The 23,383-nt window shown below is 37.7% G+C and overlaps 1 protein-coding gene across 1 annotated transcript in view; it reads right to left on the bottom strand.

Annotated features, from left to right (window-relative positions):
- Positions 1-23,383, bottom strand: part of LOC129749053 (lachesin-like) — a 138,900-nt gene that overhangs the window by 14,060 nt on the left and 101,457 nt on the right. The window contains exons 2-7 of the mRNA XM_055743877.1: positions 23,244-23,341; positions 22,833-23,040; positions 2,955-3,113; positions 2,645-2,773; positions 2,418-2,555; positions 2,135-2,293 (exon numbers count right to left, since the gene is read on the bottom strand). Coding sequence (XP_055599852.1) covers positions 2,135-2,293; positions 2,418-2,555; positions 2,645-2,773; positions 2,955-3,113; positions 22,833-23,040; positions 23,244-23,341 — 891 coding nt within the window. The remainder of the gene's footprint in view (positions 1-2,134; positions 2,294-2,417; positions 2,556-2,644; positions 2,774-2,954; positions 3,114-22,832; positions 23,041-23,243; positions 23,342-23,383) is intronic.

The raw sequence follows: 23,383 nt of genomic DNA on the forward strand, positions 1-23,383 counted from the left end.
GAAACACATTTTACCTGTCGGCAACTTATGGGGTTTGAACCCTAGAGTTTTCTTGCCGATACGGGGAATCGAACCCAGTACACCTGGCATACCTACACAGCAAAAAAAGTAGTGTGATATTACATCAAATACCTGCACATAACTTGAGTCGCAAAAGGTACCTAATTTTACATTGTTTTGATGTACTCGGCTGTTTGGAGACAAAGAATATGTTTCGTACCGCTGATCCATTTGGGCCAAATTTCCTAAAAAATTAAAAATAATGAAATTATTTTTCAAGCACTGGGTTTGCTTATATTTTTGATTAATTTTGGTAGTACTTACAAGCCAAACAAATACAGCTGAGGTCCGTAATCCGTTTCTTAATTTTTGAAATGAAATCAAATTTGAACGTCAACAAAGGAAAACATTGACTACTTGATGCGATATCACATAGAAGGTTGTGATATTACACTTCACGACGTATTCGAGTTGTGTACATCATTTAGATGTATTATTGCAACAGAAATCTGTAATCCCTAGAAATTACATCGTCCATCGTTACATTTTTTTTTGCTGTGTAGACTAGACTCACGCCAGTCTATATGATAGACCACATCGGCGCTAAGATATTTCAACATGGGTGCACGGAATGGCTGTAAATCCGCCGTTGTTAATTATATAGAAATAATAGTTTTCAACTTGCTTCAGAACACAAAATATTTTTGAGTTAGATATGATAGGCATTTGAAATACAATATTAGTCAATCTAAAAACTTTTAAGGAAAAACGAATCAATGTGTACATTTGACAATGTTGATTCATTATTTTTACATCCACTGTTTTCCGTCGCACGACATAACTTGATGCATATAATTCCTAAAATTCACTCGATCCATGGTAACCGTTTTCAAATTTCTTGGATGTTGATCAGATCTTATCACATGAATATACGATTGCAAAAACCTGTTTTTAAATAATAAATAAAAAAATTTATTATTTCAAGATATAATTGAAATATTTTTTTCCAGGAATGAAACAAACGGAACTTAAAATAAAAATCGTTATTTAAATCATTATGTCTCAACATGAAAGACATGGTTTCGGCTTTGGTTTAGTTAAGATTTGTAATAATGCTTTTTAAAAAATTGCAAAAAGTGCAATATTTGATTAAAACGCGGTGAATCCGTGCACCCATAGTAAAAAACCATGTACATAACAGAAATTTTCATTTGAATCTTTAAAAGTCTTCATTCTTTACCTTTAACATGCAAAAAAATTGATTTTGGATGAATGGCGGTGAACCCGTGCACCCATGGTAAATTGCTCTACTTATATGGAAAATATGCTTCAAAACCTACAATATCAGGTATAATTTATATGCATCAGGTTGAAAAATTTCAGAGCGATGGATGCTCGAAAATATCTACTAAAACAAAACTGAAGTGAAACCGTGCACCCATGGTCAATACCTATAGCCATCTTACATGTTTTTATAATGAGATTGATAATGTGTTTTAATTTTTTGATAATTATTTGACATATTCATTTTATGACATACACGCATTCGTCAACTATGCCAAAATGAGGTGATTCCGGGCACCCATGGTGAAAAAATATTTCCATTTTATAACAAAAAAATTATCGAATAAATAACAAAATAATTTAAAAAGAAAAAAGTAAATAATATTTTGATAGAAAAAAATTCCCCTTTACCAATCATTTTGACTGGTCACGGTCCGAATAAGTATATTCAATTTGCCGGTCCTTCTAGTGTTAAATACTTCTGATTTAGTTCAATGAGATCAAGTTGGTGGAGAAGGGGCAGTGTGCAGGGCCCCCTCAATATATGAACCTTTTTGGTTAAGGCGGGTTTTTGGGCCAATTTTCGAAAAAAAAAATCTAAAATCACGCCCCAAGAGCGAGTTCTAGGACGGCGCCTGTACTTTACCCCGCAACATCTCTTTATTTAGGAGAAGTTGGACCGGAGAAGTAGGACGTTGCATTAGCTTAACCTATTCAATGAGATATTAAAACATTGAAAAATAAAAAGACGTGAGAAATTCGGTATGTCATCATCATTTTGTTATCATTAAATTATGTCTTGATTAAATTCTAATGATACGAATATTTGCTCTTAAAACGGTTCACTTACTTAATTTTTTATGAATTTTAACTCCTTCCTCGGTGACTCCAAGTGCATTTTTGGCCACACATTTGTACACCCCAAAATCTGTATTCTTCTGCAGATGTACGGTGATGTGCATCTGCACCTTGTACACGTTATCGACAAACTGTTTCATTTCGCTGAGTCCTTTAAAAAAAGATAGAGAAAGACGGTGACAGAAGGAAAAAAATCAAAACGTAACATTAGAATGCGGATAACTGTTGGCTGTTGCCGGTCTGGTATCAGGGAATGTAAATTTGCTTAACCTTACCAGGAAGAATAATTTCACCCTTTCCCCGCACCCAGTAGGTAATTGGATCCGGGTGAGCCTCGACCAAACATTCCAGCGCCACTTTTTGGCCTATTTCGGCAGTATACTGACGCAGGGGAACTCGAACGATTGGCAAGACTGTTGGAGGAGGTATAGTGAGACATAAAATGTGACACTTAATTATATTAAACAGTTTGGCTTGGGATAAAAATGAAAGCGATACTCACAATCGACGGTCACCAGGATTCGCTTACTGACAGTCGGCGAAACGCCATTCGACGCTATGCAATGGTAGGCCCCCGCGTGGTGTCGCTGGATGTTGAAAATATTCAAAACGGATCCATCGTGGGTGGCAACTGGAATGCAGAAGGAAGGCATTAGGAATCGGGCACGGTAATCGGAACCGAAGGAAAGAATAATGGTTAGCGCTAATAAATTCATCGCTATGGACTAATTAGAGACCGGGAGCACAATGACATCACCTGGCGCCTTGCAAGAAACACTTCCATTTTAAGCTAAATATTGGTAGAAACTTACAGCCTGAGTTTTCCAGCTGAGATAACGATTTTTCGCCGGCCCGTTTCCAAACGATCGTCGGATCAGGAACTCCGGTGGCCGCGCAAGTAAGCGAGACGTTCGATCCTTCCGGCACGGTCATGTCCTGGCTCGATTGGTGGTCCAAAATGTCCGGAGGAACTGTTGAAAAATGAAAACAATTTAACAATTTAAAGTTCCAAGAAAAGGGGTAAGAATTTAGGTTTGACATACAGTTATCATTTTCGAAAAAAGGGAACATGCTTTAATAATTATGCCCCACGAGTCGCAAATTTCGTTTTACTCGAGTGTTCTCGTTGCAAAAAATATTTTCAACAAATTCCAGTAATTTTAAATTGCTCTCAATCATTTAGTTGCTTCAAAACTATAATTTTAAATTTTATGAAAAGTTTAATCACCGTAATTTAAATTTGTTACTTAATTCGTAGGCCTCATCGGTGAAAAATGATGTCCTTTTTAGTAAGAACATCTTAAGATTGTTAATCATCGCATTCGTTACAACCGGTGTTTGGTGGCGAAACGTTACCGTTATGGTTTTGCAACCACACTGAGAAGGCTACACATCGATAGATCCGTTTCAAATACCTTTTTTTTTCGTTCGCACTGTAAGTTACCGCTGATGCAACTGTTTCTGTATCTACCAACGCCTCCAAAAGCATGTTGAACCAAAGTAAGTACGAGAAGTACTTACACAGGTCTCTTGACCGGACATTGTCCAACAAAACAACATCTTAAACGGATAAACATTATTCAAAACGATGACTGTCGGTTCTTCGGGTTCGAAAAAGAAACTGCAGAGCATCTTCTATGCAACTGCTACGCCCTCCTAAATAGGAGAGAACGTGTACTTGGGGCAAAATTAATAAGCGCACAAGACATATGGTTGCATATCAGCCCTAAGAAGGTTATATCATACATCTTTGTTATTATACCTGATCGGGATAAATTGCATAGTCAGCAATCAACTGTCACTTCAACCCATAGTGCAGGTGAGCCTAATAGAGGGGTAATAAGAAAAATAAATCAACTACTGGTCACAGAGGGCTCTCCCCTACAAGGAAAAAAAACACGGGATAAAAGAGGGGTCTGATTCATTTTTTCCAATTTAGTTAGTGTAAATTTGTAGTAATTTTTCAGTAGTAATTCCCGAATTTTTCTAATTCCCGGTCGGGAATTCCCGGGTAGGACACTCTAGTACAGGCATGTCAAACTCGTTTAAGTGTGCGGGCCGCATTAAAAAATTTCTATGACATAGAGAGCCGCAGGCAAAATCAGTTAGAAAACATAACATATTAGTTTCGCGGAGATTAGATACAATAAAATGGAATATAGTTATAATTAAACTCGGAATGAAATTCTGCGTTGAATTTTTATGTAAGCTGTTAATGTTTAACATTCTTATATAATAATGCATTATATCTATTGTCCTGGTTGAAGTTTATTTGTCACTTACACTTTCATTATTGATGATAGATTTTTATCAGATAATCTCGAACGATGAGGAGTTTTTGTAGGTTTCATTATGGAAAAAAAAATGCTCACATAAATAGCTACTTGCAAACATAGCAAGAATTCTGGCAACAAATTTCCGTAACTGAACGTAGCGTTCAGGTAAATAGCTGCAAAATTTTGGTACAGCCACTTCAATGTATTTCGTATTTAATAGAGAATCGCTCTGCAGTTCTATCAACTCTAGTTGCAAATAATCAGCTGCATTTTAGGAGCAAACGAAAATGGAGTAACAAACAACGGGAATTCTTGCTCGTATGAGTTGAAGTCACGAAAACGGCTTTTGAATGCATCTAGTAACGATTCTAGGTGAAGTACGTATTTACCAAATGATGCAGCCTCATTTGATCTTTTCAGACAAGGTTTTCTTTGGAAATTTGATTGATCCATAACCGTAACTTCGCTTGAAAGTTTTTTACATCATCACAAGCAGTTATGATATTTTTTTCTTTTCCTTGAAGCTTTAAGTTAAAATTTTGCAGGTGAGATCAACGTCAAATGCCAAATCCTGAACCCAGTCGTCTGCTTGAAAATGTTCAACAGGTTCACCTTTCATTTTCAAAAATAATATTATTTCCTCTCGTAGCAAAAAAAAAATCTTTACACTGAACCCAAATTCACTCTTAAAATACACATGATTTTTCACTTAAAAACAAGGATCCAGTAATTTTCTTCCATTCAAGTGCGACATATACACTTCACTTGGCAGTTACTTAAATTTCAAGTGAATTCGTCCACATTCACTTCAGTCGTCACTTGAATTTGAAGTGAGAAAAAATATTCACTTCCCCATCACTTGAATTTCAAGTGAATGTCAGGTTGTAATTGTGTTTATTTTCAGAGTTCAAAATGGCAAATTCTAAAGAGCAGCGTTTAAAGCTTATGCTGGATTTGGATTTTCCCAATTCTTTAATAGGTGATTTTGGCGGTAGTTTGTGTTAAACGTGATGTAAGAAAAAGTTATTTAAAGGTGTTATCATGTTTCAGCTTGTGGGTAGAACGGGACAGATTTTCTGGTTTGTAGCAGGGAAGATTTAGAAGTCGCACTCAGGATTCCGAAAAGTACAGCTTAGCTATGACAGCCTTTTTCTTGCCAAACAAACTGTCTCGGTTTTCCTTACCACTCGGTTCGCTGCTGTACCGTCGGTAACGAATCGTAAAGCTTCGGCTACATCGCACACGTGCGAGAACCCAGGCTGTATCTGAACAATCTGCTCGAAGCATGCGTTGCCGAAAGTGTTGTGCTTTAAGCTGTAGCGAACCCAACCAACAGTTCGGTTTTCATCCCCCCATCCTCCTGTTTCGAAAATAATTTCATCCTAACTGTCGGCTGCAGGGCGTGACAGTTTGGGCAGGACTGTCACGGGTGACTGGCCATCTATTCGCACCGAGCAGCAGCATACGATCGGCGCGTAACGCGATGTGTGGTGTCGGTGCAGGTTAGGCGAAAAGGGAAGGGGAGGGTGATTGGGGTGATCACCACCCGCAGTAGCTTCAAGCAAAAGGAAAATTCATACGTTCGTTCGAAATTAACTCGGCCCGAGTGAATCTCGGCTACAGTCGGACGGAGTATGTAGTACTGTCATGCGAAATTCAAAGCATTGAAAACTGTCACGAAGATATTCCCAAAACTGTCACGAAGCTTAAAAAATTTTCATACCCACGAACAAACTCTCGCATGGGGTAAAACGAGGCCTCGCTGTACATCGCACGACCCTCCTTTTAAAACTGTCGGGGAAGAAATATTCGGGAGGCTTTCACCGAGGTGCATGTGCGACTTTCGCAAGAATACTGTCGTTCGCCAGTACTTTTCGGAAGCCTGGTCGCACTATCCGCAGTAACCGATGTGCCTTGGGATTACGATGGAATTTTCCTTTCGCCATAAATTTCTGGCAAAAGCGTAATGTAAGTATTTGAAATCGTAGTGCTGTTCTATAAATGTTCTTTTATTTAAAAACGCGAGAGATAATTAACTAGAAACTTACTTAGAAACTCAGATAAATTTCACTCGAACGTCATAGTGTAATTCACTTGATCGGTCACTTAAGTGAATTCACTTGACCCATCACTTAAAATTCAAATGAAATTACGTATGGCGAGAATGTCACTTATTTTTTAAGTGAAAATTATTTTGGGTGTATAATATTTTGTGGCAGAAAGCCAGCGTACTTCTGTGTAGTAGGGATTTTTGTAAAAATTTAAGAAGGGGCTACGCGGGCCGCATAGACCAAGGCCGCGGGCCGCATGCGGCCCGCAAACCCCCAGTTTGACATGCCTGCTCTAGTAGGTACGTATTTCAAAACTATTTGTTTACCTTTTAATGGATAGTGCTAAATTAAATCCACACTAATTAAGCATAGCATCAATCCTCATAAAAAGCTTAAGCGCATTCTTTACATTACCAGAACTCTGATAAAGCTGAAATCTAAAATGAATTTTTGGCTGTTCTAGAAACGTCATCATGACTAATTTTTGAAATCTTCGATAAAATCATCATGCTGTCAAATTTTAATTACCAAAGCTTTTATATAGCTCCTATAAAACATGCTTGTTATTTTAATTTTTTTAAGATTCCGTGAGTTCTTTGAGATTTTATAAATTTTTTCGAGCATCCATGATGGTTGATGAATGATGGCTGCATTATTGAGATATGATCTGGTAAAATTAAAGGGTGATACGGTCAAAATTTAGTCAAGGGAAAACGCGTGTAAATCGGTGAAATCGTTTATTTGAATAATCAAATTACATTTTTTTTTTCATGTTTAATTAGTATAAAATTCAGGAAAAATATTCAGTTAGGCTTCCGCTTTTCCAAATCCGAATTGCCGGGCCTTACGCTTAACCCCTGCCATCAGATTTTGTACAGCCACCTTGTCCACCTTCCTCGCCGCAGAAAGATAGTTTTCCTTGAACTGCTGCTCGTCCTGAGCAGTTTTTTTGGTCTTCTTTAGGTTCCGCTTGACAATAGCCCAGAATTTCTCAATTGGGCGGAGCTCTGGCTTGTTGGGAGGGTTCTTGTCCTTGGGAACCACCTGCACGTTGTTGGCGGCGTACCACTCCATGGCCTTTTAACCGTAATGGCAAGATGCCAAATCCGGCCAAAACAGTACGGAACAACCGTGTTTCTCCAGGAAAAGCAGCAGACGTTTATTCAAACACTCTTTCACGTAAATTTCTTGGTTGACAGTCCCGGAAGCTATGAAAATGCTGCTTTTTAAGCCACAGGTACAGATGGCTTGCCAAACCAGATATTTCTTCGCAAACTTTGACAGTTTCATGTGCTTGAAAATATCTGCTACCTTTCCCCTTCCTTTTGCCGTATAAAATTCCTGTCCCGGAAGCTGCTTGTAGTCGGCTTTGACGAAGGTTTCGTCGTCCATTACCACGCAGTCAAACTTCGTCAGCATCGTCGTGTACAGGGATCGCGCTTTGGCTGTCGTATTTTGTTTATCAGCGCGATTTGGAGTCACTACCTTCTTGTAAGTCTATAGTCCGGCTCGTTTTTTGGCTCGATGCAAGGCGATACACCCAGCTTATTTGCGGCATCTCGGAGAAAGAGGTTAGGGTTTCGCTTGAAACTACCGGCTTCCGGTTTTCGATTCCCCCCCCGATCCAGACTTCCTGGCTGTCGACAAACGTTCCCCAAACACTGTAATTACGTGCGAGTAGCTCGGATTTTCGCGATGCGCGAATAAAGTTTTGATACGCTGCTCTTCTTCCTTGGACGGCATTTAAACAACTGAAGAGTGAATTTATAAATCAAAATAGGAGCAACATTCTACACACACACACTCACACACACACACACACACACACACACACACACACACACACACACACACACACACACACACACACACACACACACACACACACACACACACACACACACACACACACACACACACACACACACACACACACACACACACACACACACACACACACACACACACACACACACACACACAACTTCAAAATTAGGGGTGCTCTTCCGAAGTTCCTGCTTCATTATTGTCCAGTACTGCTCCACCAAGTGCAGCTCCGGACAGTTTTGCGGGTTCATGTCCTTTGGAACAAATTTGACAAAATTGACCTCATACCACTCCAGGACACTTTTAGAATAGTGGCATGATGCCAAATCTGGCCAAAAAAAGGGAAGCTTAGTCTTGCTGCTGCAAGAACAGCAAAAGGCGCTTCTCGAGGCACTCGGATTTAAAGATCTCGCTATTTACTGTGCCCTTTGTTACGAAAGGCTCACTCCTCAATCCGCAAGAGCATATGGCCTGCTAAACGAGATAATTGGATGCGAACTTCGACATTTTTTTTCTTCTTAAATTTGTCGTCGACATCAAACTTTTTTTGTGATGGTCCCACAGGCCCAATTGGGTCCTTCCTCCACCCCATACGCTTTTTTAGAAGTGGGAGGGACAGTTTATCCTATGGATAATTTTGTTTGCATTATTTTATCTAATTCTGTACGACTTGTTTGTCTAACTCCCGCGTATGGCCATCACCGTACAATTTTATATCTGGTATTTCGCCAGATCTTCATCACAAGCATATGATCCTTTTTATTTCAAATTGTCTGTTTAACGTGTTGTATTGCCAGTTTCTAGAAAGTGTTTATGTTTGAACTGTCTTTGATATTCTGCGGCAGGCTGTTAAACATTTTTAGACCGTTGTAGAAAACTGATCGTTTTGTCATTTCCTTTCTCGTATTCGGTAATCTGAAATCGTGGGCTCTTCTCGTATTGTAGCTATGTACATCGTTGCCGCACTGCTGACCGTCCATTAAGTAAGCCGGTAGTATTTCGTTCTTCATCTAATATATAAAGATGAGTTGGACTATATATGTTTGTTTGTTTGTATGCACCTTATACAAATCCACACAGCTGAACCGATCAGCCTGAAATTTGGTACAGAGATGTAGTTGAACCAGGGTAAGGTTTTAGTAATAGTTCTGAGCCCCTCCCACCTAAGAAAAGGGACCCTCCCATACAACTTTCGTTTTTTCTCCCACGAACCAAAAGTCATGGCACCATTTTGTCGACTGATTTTCGTTTCCTTTGGCGGGGTTGTTTTCACCATCACCATGGGCCAGGCATTAGAAACGACCATCTAAAATTCACGTGTACTGGAAAGCAAATCAAAGCCTGCTAGCGATTTAAAAATTCATAGCGAAGTTTTTGGCGGGTTTTTTCTTCTACTGTTCTAAGCACGTGGTACTGGTACGAGATATTTGATTGCAATAATGAGCCTTGATTAAGGATTGAAAAATACAATAACCCTTTTAGGAATATATTGACTAGAATTTCAGTGGTTTTCAAGTGTTCCCTACCGCCGCCCGGGGGCTTTGAGAGTCTACAAGGATACACAGTGAACTGAAAAGTGAACAGTGAATAACAATTTGGACTGGAGGCTGAAAAACTAATGAACAGCGTTTTCATAGATCCCAGCTTTTAAGAACCAACCATTTTCATATTTTTAGGAATCCTTATTAAGAAAGAAAAATTAATAAGATTCAGAGTTATACGTTGAAGGCTGCAATTTCAATGCTTTGATAGCCGCCGGGAAATTTAAACGGAGGAGTAGAAATTTTATAAGATGATTAAATCTGAGGTTTTAAGCTTTATAAAATTCTATTTCATTGACCAATTTATAACTTTTGATTTATTTTTGGCCATCAATGTGTTCAATTCTACCATCCAATTTGTAAAAAAAATCGTTTGGTAATGCGAGTTCAAACAAATGATATCAAAGAATTTTAACATTGATCACTCTTCAAAATAATTAATAGAATGATTGTGTCCGAGGATAAAAAAACTTGAATAGAACTCAAATAAGACCATTTCCATAACATTTAAATGGTAATTTCGGTTCAGAGATGATTTATTTTTGATAACTTCAAGAAACTTTTAGTGAAACTTTCTACATTTAAGAAAAACTAATCATAAAACAGTGTTCGATTAAAAAGCGAAAAAAGCACACATACAAATAAAAACATGCAAAATGAGTCTTAAACATAGTTCAACAAGGTTCGGAAGTGTTTTCTGGAAATTTTAAAGTGAATAAAACTTAAATATACCATTGTACAAGTAGAACATCCATCTTGAAAAGTGGGATAATCTCCAAAAGAGATTTTCATCGAATGGAGGATGGGAAAGATAGAAAATTATTTTATCATTTGCATTTAAAAAATAAAACGCCAAATCTATTCGAGCTACTTAGAAAAAAGGTGGGTTAAAAAAAAAGATTTTCGTGATAGGGAAAGGGAAAGAAAATTATTTTGAAATGCTATTGATAATCCTCAAAACTATATGCTTCATCAAAATTAAATCGATAAACACAGTGAATAATCTCAATAAAAACTTTCAAAACACTTACAAAACATACGTGGCCAAACATGAGCCAAATTTCTTAAAATGATGAATATAAAGCTTCCAACATTTCGAAAACGACTCATTTTGATTTATATTTTTTGTGAACCCGAGCAAGGCCGGGTAAAATAAGCTAGTTTTATATATAAAAATCAAACTGTTATACGCGATTCTCTGTTTCACTGACAACCATTGAAGTATGTCGAGCATTAATGTACTTGGTGTGTATCGATTACATCGTATCACTATGATGATCTTATTTTGAATTCTTTGTAGGCGCTTTGTTTGTGTATCAGATGCATGCAGTAAAATTGTAGCGCAATAGTCGAAAAGTGGCATAATAACAGATTTAACGTAGATTATTTTCGACCAGAAAGTCATATATATACTGACTCTACAAAGTACACAATATTTCACGGCAATCTTTTTGATTGTGTAGTCTATACGAGCTATAAAATTCAATTTTTCATCGACTTGTACTCCTAGGTATTTGACTTGACGAACCCTTTCGATCTCACAACCATCGATTAATAACTTAGGGCTTACTTCTATTTTGCGATTTTCAATAATCATCCAGTTTTATCAAGATTTAGACATAATTTTCTGTGTTTCAAAAAATCTGCAATATTTTTCAAATCAGCATTTGCTTTTTGTACAACGAGTTCTAGGTCATTTCCACTCCAATAGGAGACTGAATCATCTGCAAATAACTTAAGACAGCCGTGATTTAAGCACATTTTCATGTCATTGCTTCGGTGCTTCGGTGACCGAGTTTTAGCCGTCGATTGATGCCACTCATCGCAGTTTGGGAAGTTCTGTACCTTGTATAAATGTAGTTTAGCTCACTTCTTTGCATTCTGAACGTAGCTCTGCGACATGCTGATCTTTTTAACCAAATCACGGCTTGAGACGTTGGGATTTGCTTTAATCATCTGCTTAACCTTTCCCTCCGTCTTTTTGTTCTCCGGTCCCGGGTTTCGGGGAGACGGTTGAATGGTAAAAGTTCAACATTTTTCGAGGTGTTTGAAATAAATTTGTTCTCTCGACCCGCGTTGGTTCACCTTCATTTTGATTGAATCGAAAAACACGACTTCGAGCTGTCAAACTCAAACTCAAACATGCAAACAATACACACCAATGAGAAAGTGTGCAGAATTTGGTTGATTTATACAAAATGGTAAAAAGTTAATAATCTTGTGTTAGTCCTTTAAGTGAATTTATTTCAGAACCGTTGAATTCGCAAATATTTTACCCGGTAAAATTTATGAAAATTTCACAGCAAAAACAAAATGTAACGATGGACGATGTAATTTCTGGAGGTGATGTTATATTACGGATTTCTGTTGCGGTAATACATCTAAATTATGTACACAATGCGAATACGTCGTGAAGTGTAATATCACAACCTTCTACGTGCCACTTCCATCTGTACCGTTGAGCCGTCAACACGTACGCCGGAGCATCGTATCGTTGCTGTGTACCTGCAGGAACATTTTACATTATTTATTTTTTCCTTACCTGTATTTCAATCAGCACTTTTCAGTGCTAAAATCATTTTCATTTTCTTTTATTCATATTTTCTCTTTTCTTTCCAGCATGGGGAAGTCTTCGGCCGGCTCAAGGGCCGGAAGAAAACGGATTGCTGAACCTAATCCAGGGCCATCTGCCAAAAAAGTTGAAATTTCCAATTCATTCGATGTCCTTCATAACATCGGTGATGAGGAAATATTCATATTTAATTCTGATAAGAGTACTAAGAAACCTTCTTCTTCTTCTTCGTTCGTTCTCAGAGGTGGTTGAAAATGGGTTGCCCTCTTCAGGTTTAACTAATAAAAATGGGAAAAAACCAAGTCTCAACGTTCATGCGAAGGCTTGGGAAAATCCCCGAAATTCAAATACTTTTTCTTCTCCTTCCTCTTCTGATTCTAACAATTTTGTTGATTTGGGTGAGATTACTGAGGAAAAATTAAAATTTTTGCATCAAAATTTAATGGAAATGATGCAACTTATGTTGAAAGCAAATTCAATGTTTGAAGCTTTCCAAACTTCTTTTAATTATGCTAACAAAATTATTATGACTTTACGATTCCCTCATGGATCCAAATAGATGTTTAAATATTATGAATTGGAACGCTAGATCTTTGCTGGCTAACCAAGACGAGATCTTTTTATTTTTGAAAACTCAAAACATACATATTGCTGCCATTACTGAAACTTTTTTAAAGCCAGACAATAACTTGAAAAGCAATGCTTTCTTTAAAATTTTACGAAATGATCGACTTGATCGACAAGGTGGGGGTGTAGCTATTGTCATCAATAGTCGTCTCAAATTTAGACTTCTTCCTTCTTTCAATACAAAAGTCTTAGAAACAATTGGAATTGAATTAGAAACTTCTATGGGGAAAATTATAATTGTTGCCGCATATTTGCCTTTTCAATGTAGCGGTGAACAGAAAAATTTTTTGAAGGGAGATTTACAAAAACTCACCAGAAATAAATCTAATTTTTTTTATTATTGGTGACTTTAATGCAAAACACCGATCTTGGAATAATATTTCATCAAATTCAAATGGGAATATTTTGTTTAATGACTGCTCTGCAGGTTATTATACTGTTGAATATCCTAATGGGCATACTTGTTTTTCTTCAATTAGAAATCCCTCCACAATTGATTTGGTTCTAACGGATTTAGGCGAGCATTGTAGTCAATTAGTTACTCATGCGGACCTCGATTCAGACCACCTTCCAGAAACATTTTCTTTATCCCAAAGTCCCATTGAAAACCCTTTAAAATCAACTTTTAATTTTCAAAAGGCTAACTGGGAGCGATATATGAATTTTATTGAACGTAATTTAGATGTAAACGTCCCATTGAATTCAATAGAAGATATTGATTTGGCTGTAGAAAATTTGACAACTTCAATAGTCAATGCTAGAGCCGCTTCAATACCTAAAGTTAAACATAAATTTAATCAACCTTTAATTGATGATGATCTTCAGTTTTTGATACGACTGAAAAACATTCGTCGACGCCAATTTCAACGAACTAGGGATCCTTATTTGAGATTAATTTATTGCGACCTTCAAAAAGAGATCAAACGTCGTTTAAATTTCATTCGTAATGAAAATTTTGCTAAAGCAGTAGAGGACATAAAACCCTACTCAAAGCCATTTTGGAAATTAACTAAAATTCTAAAAAAGCCCCAGAAGCCAATTCCTACTTTGAAAGATGGGGATAAACTTCTATTAACTAATTCAGAAAAAGCTCAAAAATTAGCCCAACAATTTGAGTCTGCTCATGATTTTAATTTAAACGTTGTAAGTCCAATTGATGCTCAAATTTCCCTAGAATTTGATGATATACTTTCTAAGCAAATTGTGTTTGAAAGTTCTTGTGAGACAAATATTGATGAACTTAAATTGATTTTAAAAAAATTTAAAAATATGAAAGCCCCGGGGGAAGATGGGATTTTCTATATTCTTATTAAAAAGTTGCCTGAAAGCACTTAAAATTTTTTAGTTAAAATCTTCAATAAATGTTTTCCATTGGCTTATTTTCCCAATAAATGGAAAAATGCCAAAGTAACTCCAATTTTAAAACCTGGAAAAAGTGCTTCAGAGCCTTCAAATTATCGACCAATTAGTTTGCTTCCTTCTTTAAGTAAACTATTTGAGAGAGTTATTTTGAATAGAATGATGATTCACATTAATCAGAATTCTATTTTCCCTGATGAACAATTTGGTTTTCGTCATGGACATTCTACTACACATCAACTTTTGAGTGTAACTAATATGATTAACGCTAGCAAATCTGAGGGCTATTCAACTGGTGTTGCTCTTCTTGATATTGAAAAAGCTTTTGACAGTGTTTGGCACAAAGGTTTAGTAGCTAAATTAGCTCGATTTGATTTTCCTGTATATCTCACCAAAATTATTCAAAATTATTTGACTAGCCGAACTTTGCAAGTAAGCTATCAAAATTCATGCTCTGAAAGGATACCCATTAGAGCTGGTGTCCCTCAGGGTAGTATACTTGGGCCTATTTTATACAATATTTTTACTTCTGATCTTCCTGATGTCCCAGAAGGAAAAGGTAGAAGATTATTTGCTGACGATACTTTGCTTTCAGCCAAAGGTCGAAATTTACGGATGGTACGCAGTAGATTGCAACAAAATTTAAATTCCTTTTTGAATTACTTGAAAATGTGGAAAATTTCTCCTAACGCTTCCAAAACTCAACTTATTTTATTTCCCCATAAGCCAAGAGCAAATTTTTTAAAACCTAATGAAAATCATTCCATAACTTTTAGTGGGGTTTCTTTAGAATGGTCTGATCACGTGAAGTACTTGGGACTCACACTTGATCGGAATCTTTCTTTTAAGAATAACATTGAAGATATTCAATCTAAATGTAATAAATACACTAAATCTCTTTATTCTCTCATCAACAGGAAATCCCGACTTTGCCTGAAGAATAAGATGCTTATTTACAAGCAAGTCTTCCGACCAGCGATAATGTATGCAGTTCCGATTTGGTCTAGCTGCTGCGCGACGAGGAAGAAAGCCATCCAGAGGATTCAGAACAAGGTTCTGAAAATGATTTTGCGGCTTCCACCTTGGCACAGCACCGAAGATCTTCATCGGATTGCAGGCATTGAATCTATCGAAGAGATGGCCAACAAAATCATCTCCAACTTCAGAGGCAAATCGATGCAGTCTTCCATCGCAGAGATTCGCTCTCTCTACAATTAGTTTAATTTTAGGATAGCTTTAGTTTTTAGTTTAAAATATTTTTTTTTTACTACAGGATGTTCTCCTTTATAAAAATGCTTGATTGTGCTCAGCAAATTTAAGTCGAATAAATAAATTTTAGTGATTATTAAACTATAGGGCTCTGAAAGTTCATTATTGAACTGAACACCTAATTTAATGTATTAATGTAATATAAATGTAATGATGAATTGGTACTAATAAAGATATATTTAAAAAAAAAAAACCTTCTACGTGAAGTCAAGCATCAAGTAGTCAATGTGTTCCTCTGTTGACGTTCAAATTTGATTTCATTTCAAAAATTAAGAAACTGATTGCGGACTTCAGCTACATTTGTTTGGCTTGTAAGTACTTCCAAAATTAATTTAAAATACAAGCAAACCCACAGCTTGAAAAATAACTTAATTAATTTTCATTTTTTAGGAAATTTGGCTCATTTGGATTAGCGGTACAAAACACATATTCTTTGACTCCAAACAGCCGGGTACATCAAGACAATGTAAAATTAGGTACCATTTGCGACTCAAGTTATGTGCAGGTATTTGATGTAATATCGCAATACTTTTTTTTGCTGTGCTAAAATTAAAAAAAATAAATTAAATTATTTATGAAACACTCTGAACAAAATTTTCTTACAAATTAAAGCACTCATAAACGGATTAAGGAAATTCATCGACACTAATAAAGTCATAAAGTCAAGTTTCTTGGAACCAGTAACCAGTTTTTCCCAACAAAACTGAAGTAGGCATTCTATTTTCTCCCGACAACAAATTTGATAATAATCAGATCCAATGGGGCAGATAACCTCGGCGTCCCTGCGCTAAGCTAAATTTAATTGCGTTCCATTGGAAGTCATAAAGAGTGTTAAAACAATCAGAAACCAAACACGAACTGACTTGAGCCTGGACCGGAGACATGGGGCTTGATTCTGCGAGTAAACCGGTGGCGGCATTTTTGTCCACTCGATTTTCTTACTAAATTAACCCTTTAAGGTTCTGATTTCGGCTTCTGGTTCTGTTATTCTGGACATAAACATTGAAAGAGTATTTTGTAAGTTGAAATTTTTTAATGTTCAACAATTAACGAAACTTAATGCTTGATAAATATGACTAAAGTTGAAATTTGAATGTTATAAAAAATTGTCAAGTTCCATTTTGTGTCTTAAAGGGTCAAGAATGAGTAGCGAACAGAACAAGTTGTACTCCCACTCGGTAGGTTGTCCATTTCTTGTTTCTTTCCCCAGTTTTCGCTGCCACTTAATTGCTAATAATCATTAATTTAATGTGAGTTTTTATTTCCTTGAACGGACATTGCTGAGCAAAAGAAGTGGAAGCTCAAGCACCAACATCAAAAAGAGAGTAGTAAAGAAAACGTTGCATCGGAATTGGCATGGAAATGGTGACTAAGGACCTGGCAGGTTTGGATCAACCTACCGCACCGAAAAATTCCCTCGAGACGATTTGTTTTTTTTCTGTCCCTGCCATCAAACTACCACCCACCAAATGCGATGATTGTCATTTGACACGAAAGGCTGCCCAAAATTCAATGTTTTCCTTCACACTTTGACACCTTCCTCGGCTCAAGTCAATGGGTACAGATTTCTGGCAGGAAATTTTGCCACCCAAAACTAGTAAGAGGTTTGTATTGTGCCATTTTCTCAGATCCCGCGCTAGGATATGAACGTAGAAAATCCGCACTAACGGTTTATTTACACTCGCTGCTGTGTGGAGAGGGTTTGATTGTTTCCAAAATATTTAGACTATTTCTGTGGGCGGAAACGGACTGAAAGGGGGTCACCCGAATATGCCATTTGGGGGTGCGGTGCGTCTGACCTTAGTCTAGAATCGGCTTGGGTGGTCCACGTGCTAGAGCAATTTAGTGACAGTTCATCGAAGGGACACAGAAAATATGCCACGATTTCCATCGCTTCTTCCGGTGGATGGCGGCAGTGTGGTTTCTTAATCGCCCCCTTTCTGAATTTTGCCGGGAGGGTGTTCTATTTTTTAAGTGTAGGAAGGTTCTTCGTTTTTGACGCAACCAACCACGTGACCTGGCATATTGTCTTTATTGGCTCCACCAGAGTGAATATTAATGCAATGCGACGGAAATCGATAGGATTGCAGTGCAACTCACAGCTCCTCACGAAATGTTTTAAAGTTTTAGAGAACAAATACGGTTTACATTGACTTGAGGGCACAAGCAACACTGAATATTTTAAGAGGTTGCTATCGCTGATCGTGGAAACGAACACGAAGGCAGCAGAAAGTGCACCGGTTTAAAACTGAACCAAATCGAATACATTAAAACATTTGGGGTTCATTTGTAGGAGAGTCACTGAGTGAACATGTGTGTCAGACTAGCCCGATTTGATTTGTATTTTCTCAATGTGCTTTTTTTGTCGCTCTGTTTACCTGAGCCGGAATATTTTTAGAAACAGCCTTGCCAAACAGAAGACCAACTCCAAACAAACAGTCAGCAGCAGCAGTCTTAAAAATCTACGCTTCCTAAGCCAATGCCTTCTTTTCTACCGGCAGGCCAAATCAAAACAAACAATCAGCAGCATCAGTCTTAAAAATCAGCGCTTGTTAAACCAATTCCGTCTGTTTTCAGCGGAAGGCTAAATCAAAACAAACAATCAGCAGAAACTGTCTTGAAAATCTGAGCTGCTTTAACCAATTCGTATTTTTCCACCGGATTGCCAAGTCAAAATAAACAATAAGCAGCAGCTGCCTTAAAAATCTGCGCTTCTTAAGGCAATTTCACCTTTTTCTACCGAGTAGTGAAATCAAAACAAACGATCATAGCAGCAGCCTTAAAAATTTGCGCTTGCTAAGCCAATTTCGTGTTTTTCCACCGGAAGGCCAAATCAAAGCAAACAATTAGCAGAAGGTGCCTTAAAAATATGTACTTCCTAATCCAATTCGTCCTTTTCCACCAAAAGGTCAAGTAAAAAAAAACAATCAGAAGCAGAAGCCTCCAAAATCAGCGCTTCTTTAGCCAATTCCGTCTCTTTCCACGGATAAGCGATACCAAAACAAACATTTAGCAGCAACTGCCTTGAAAATCTGTGCATTCTGAGCTTATCTATCTTTTTCCATCGGAATGCCAGGTAAAAAAAATAATCAGCAGCAGTAGCCTTAAAAATCTGCGCTTCCTTAGTCAATTCCGTCTAATTTCAGCGAAAGGTGAAGCAAAACAAACAATCAGCAGAACCTGTTTTGAAAATCTGCGCTTGCTAAGCCAATTCTGTTTGTTTTCAGCGACAGACCAAATTAAAACAAACAATCAGCAGAAGAAGCCTTAAAAACCGCGCTTCCAAAGCCAATCTATCCTTTTCCACCAGAAGGTCAAATCAAAGCAAACAATCAGCAACAACAGTCTTTAAAATCTGCTTTTGCTAAGTCAATTCCGTCTGTTTTCAGCGGAAGACCAAATCAAAACAGACAATCAGCAGAGACTGCCTTAAAAATCAACGCTTTTTCAGCCAATTCCGTCTTTTTCCACCGGAAGACCAAACCAAAACAGATATTCAACAGCAACAGTCTTATCACGTTCGTTGCCACGCTCATTTTCGTAGTTTTACTAGCCAGGCCCAAAAAATACTCAGAGCAAGAAATTTGAGAGGGAGAACTCTAGGATTTGAAACGTGTGGCTAACTGAGCGGCTAATTAGAGTAAGAAAGCGTCACCCGTGTTTTGATGTGAGGGGCTTCCCAGGAAATACACCCATCACACCAATATGGGTTCCATGGCGACGAACGTGTTAAAAATCTGTGCTTCTGAAGCCATTTCCATTTTTTCCACCGGAAGGCCAAACGTTAAAAAAACAATCTGCAAGAGCTGCCTTAAAAATCTGCGTTTCCTAAGTCAATTCCGTTTTTTTCAGCGGAAGTCCAAATCATAACAAACAATCAGCAAAGCTGCCTTAAAAATCTGCGCTTCTTTAGCCAATTTTATCTTTTTCCGCCGGAAGGCCAAACCACAATAAATATTTAGTAGCAACAGTCTTGAATTTGTTTGCTTTCAAGGCTAATTCCGTCTTTTCCACCGGAAGACCAGATAAAAAAACGATCAGCAGCAGCAGCCTTAAAAATCTGCGCTTCCTAAACCCTTTCCGTTTTTTTTCAGCGGAAGGCCAAATCAAAACAAACAATCAGTAGAAGCTGCATTCAAAATCTGCGCTTCTTCAGCCAATTCCGTCTTTTTCCACCAGAAGGCCAACCAAAAAAAAAAAAAAAAAAACATTTAGCAGCAACAGTCTTGAAACTGTTGCTTCCTAAGCCAATTGCATCTTTATTCCACCGGAAGGCCAAAATATAACAAACATTTAGCAGCAGCGTTCTTAAAATTCTGCGCTTCTTTAGCCAATTCCGTCTTTTTCCACCGGAAGACAGAACCAAAACAAACAATCAGCAAAAGAAGCCTAGAAATTCTGCGCTTCCAAAGCCAATTCTTCTGTTTTCAGCGGAAGACCAATTAAAAACATATAATCAGCTGAAACTGCTTTAAAAATCAGCGCTTCTTTAGCCAATTTCATTTATTTTCCACGGGAAGGCCAAACCAAAACAAACATTCAGGAGCAACAGTCTGTGCTTCTTAAGCCAATTTCATCTTCTTCCACCGGAAAGCCATACGTAAAAAAACAATATTCAGAAGCTACCTTAAAAATCTGCGCTTTTTAAGTGAACTCCGTCTTTTTTTCAGCGGAAGTCCAAATCATATCAAACAATCAGCAGAAGCTGCCTAAAAATCTGCGCTTCTTTAGCCAATTCCGTATTTTTCCGCCAGAAGGCAAAACCAAAACAAATAATCAGCAGCAGCTGCCTTAAAAATCTGCGCTTCTTTTGTCTATTCCGTCTTTTGCCACCGGAAAGTCAAATCCAAACAAACGATCCTAGGCAGCAGCCTCAAAAATCTGCGTCTCCTGAGCCAATTCCGTCTTTTAACAACGGAAGGCCAAATCAAAGCAAACAATCAGCTGCACAGTCACAAACATTTGCGCTTTCTAAACTAATTTCGTCCTTTTCCATCGGTAGGCCAAATCAAAACAAGCAATCAACAGCAACAGTCTTAAAAATCTGCGCTTTTAAGACATTTCCGTATATTTCCACCCGAAGGTCAAATCAAAACAAACATTCAATAGCATCAGCCTTAAAATCTGCGCTTTTAAAGCCAATCCGTCCTTTTCCACCGGAAGACCAAATAAAAACAATCAATCAGCAGCTGCAGCCTTCAAAATCTGGACTTCTTAATCCAATTCCGTCTTTTTCCTCCGGAAGATAGAATAAATACAAACTATCAGCAGAAGTTGCCAAAAAAATCTTCGCTTCTTAAGCCAATTCCGTCTTTTTTCACTGGAAGGCAGAACCAAAATAAACCTCCAGCAGAAGCTGCCTTTAAAATCTGGGCTTCCTAAGTCAATTAGGTCTTTTCAACCGGAAGGCCAAATCAAGACAAACAATCAGCATTAACTGCCAAACCAAAATAAATATTTAGCAGCAACAGTCTTAAAATTCTGGCTTCCCAAGCCAATTCCGCCTTTTTCCACCGAGAGGACAAATCGAAACAAAAGATTATTGCAGCAGCCTTAAAAATCTGCGTTTCCCAAGCCAAATTCGGTTTTTTCCACCGCGAGGCGAAATCAAAGCGAACAATCTGCATCAGCAGCCAAAACAATCTGCGCTTTCCCAGCGTCTTCGTCTCATTAACCGGAGCCGGAACCATTTCTTAAAAATCTGAGCATTGGCTTTGCAAACATTCTCATTTTTCCAACTACGTCATTGTCGTGCTTTTACGATTGATGTGCATCTCAACTCAGAGATTTACTCACACACGTTTATCATTCACAAGAATAGATCATTGACTGACTTTGTTTTGTTTGTTTTACCGTGTGATGCCAACATGACAAAATAAGCTGTAGAAATTTATTTTATTCCATTTATCTTCAGCGAGCTGAAAACAACTATTATTACATATAGTTTTTATTAGATTTGATTTATTTTCTGCATATTCTACATCTCATTACATACTACAGCGATTTCATAAAATTTTGTGGTTATTTTAAATAAGTTTTGAATCCCCAATTTTAAAATAACCTAAAAGGTAGTATATTTTGTCAATAACCCGATAGAAAATCAGTTCAAACAGAATTTTGTTCAAGACTCGAAATGAATTTCTTTTTTATGTAGCACATATTTGAAGACGTCGATTTTTATGACAAAACTTTTTTAAAAAGACGCTTAGAAGTTATCAAACTGTATAAATAAAAACCTCAAGTTGAGTGAATAACGTTCTAGATTGAGATAAATTCGAATCTGTAAGCGTTATTAACTGTCCTAATGTCCTAAAATTTAATAAAGTGATTAACAAAATATAGCTACCAAGAAATATTTTCTTAATAGGCCTGCTAAAAAATGTGTTAACATTTTCAAATTTGGAACATTTTTGATTATGTCCAACTTTCACAATTCTGGGGCGGGATTATGGAACTCGAAACAATCGAGCTTCGTTCGATTCGACCGACTTTGGCATTACCGATGATCTACTACCTGGTTTACTCGAAATTTAGTACGTAAATATTTAGAACTCGAACGAGATACGTAATACCGATTCTAATTCGATTCGAGTTGAAACTTGAAACGAGTATCTCGAACCGACTTGGATTTCAGTCCAATTTTGAACGGTAAAATATTTATTTTCATAAACATTGTAAAAATCATCATATAGATTTTTTTTAAACCGATTGAAACCCAAATAAAAAAAAATCTAAACCTATCACAAATCCCTTTCCAGTCCAGTCTTGTAGCCTTTACCAAGCCGAATACATTCTAACCACGTCTGGTTTGGTTGTGGCGGTGGTAGTTAAAGTTAAATTATTATCCTATCTAGTGGCACGCGAGCCAGCGATTAGAAGAATTTGTAGTAATATTATACACTGTGCTGTTCGTTGGCCAACCCAAGCCGGGTCAATGGCGTAGATCGGATCGCTCCTCCCACCCCTCTTAGATTATTCGAGTTTTTTTTTAAGCGTGGGAGGTTTCATGTTTCACCTGACAAGTGGGATGATAGTGTGAACACGATTAGAGTTCGTTGATAAATCTGAAGCCTAATGGTGGTTCTTATTGCCGCAGATTTTTCATTCGAACACACTGGGTCGGGGAAATTGTCGTCTGTCATTGGTGGCAAAATTAACGATAACTTACCTACAACGTTGAGATATCCCATTTGGCTCTTCATGGGATCGGTGTTAATTTGGCACATGTACCAACCCTTGTCGGACTCCTTGATGTCCTTGATCCTGAGCTGCCAGATGCGCTGCTCGGTGTGCGTTACGGAAATCCGCTCGCTCTTGGTGATGACTAAGGTTTCGATCGTCAGAATGGTTTGAGTGTCTACTCGGAGCCACGCGACCTACCGGAAACGGAAACAGAAACCGACAAAAGTCAGTCACAATTATAGATACTACCCAGTCGTTACGTAATTGAACGATTAGTGAGTTGTAGTCTGGGGTTGATTTTCCCCCAAAAGGAACCCACAATCGACTAATGAAACGGCAAATAAATGCCAAACATACAAACCGTTTGGATTGTTGGAGTAATTGTGCAGAAAATTACCTTATATTTGTGTAAATCATGCACCCGGCACGTCATGACGCCTTCCCTGCCGACTGGAACCGTCACGTTGGAAATCGGGGCGCTGAATTTGGGATCGACTGTGGGCGAGAAGAGAAAGTTGCAATTGTTACCGAAGGCGG

The sequence above is a fragment of the Uranotaenia lowii genome, chromosome 2 (genome assembly GCF_029784155.1).
Source record: "Uranotaenia lowii strain MFRU-FL chromosome 2, ASM2978415v1, whole genome shotgun sequence".
Taxonomy (NCBI): Eukaryota; Metazoa; Arthropoda; class Insecta; order Diptera; family Culicidae; genus Uranotaenia; species Uranotaenia lowii.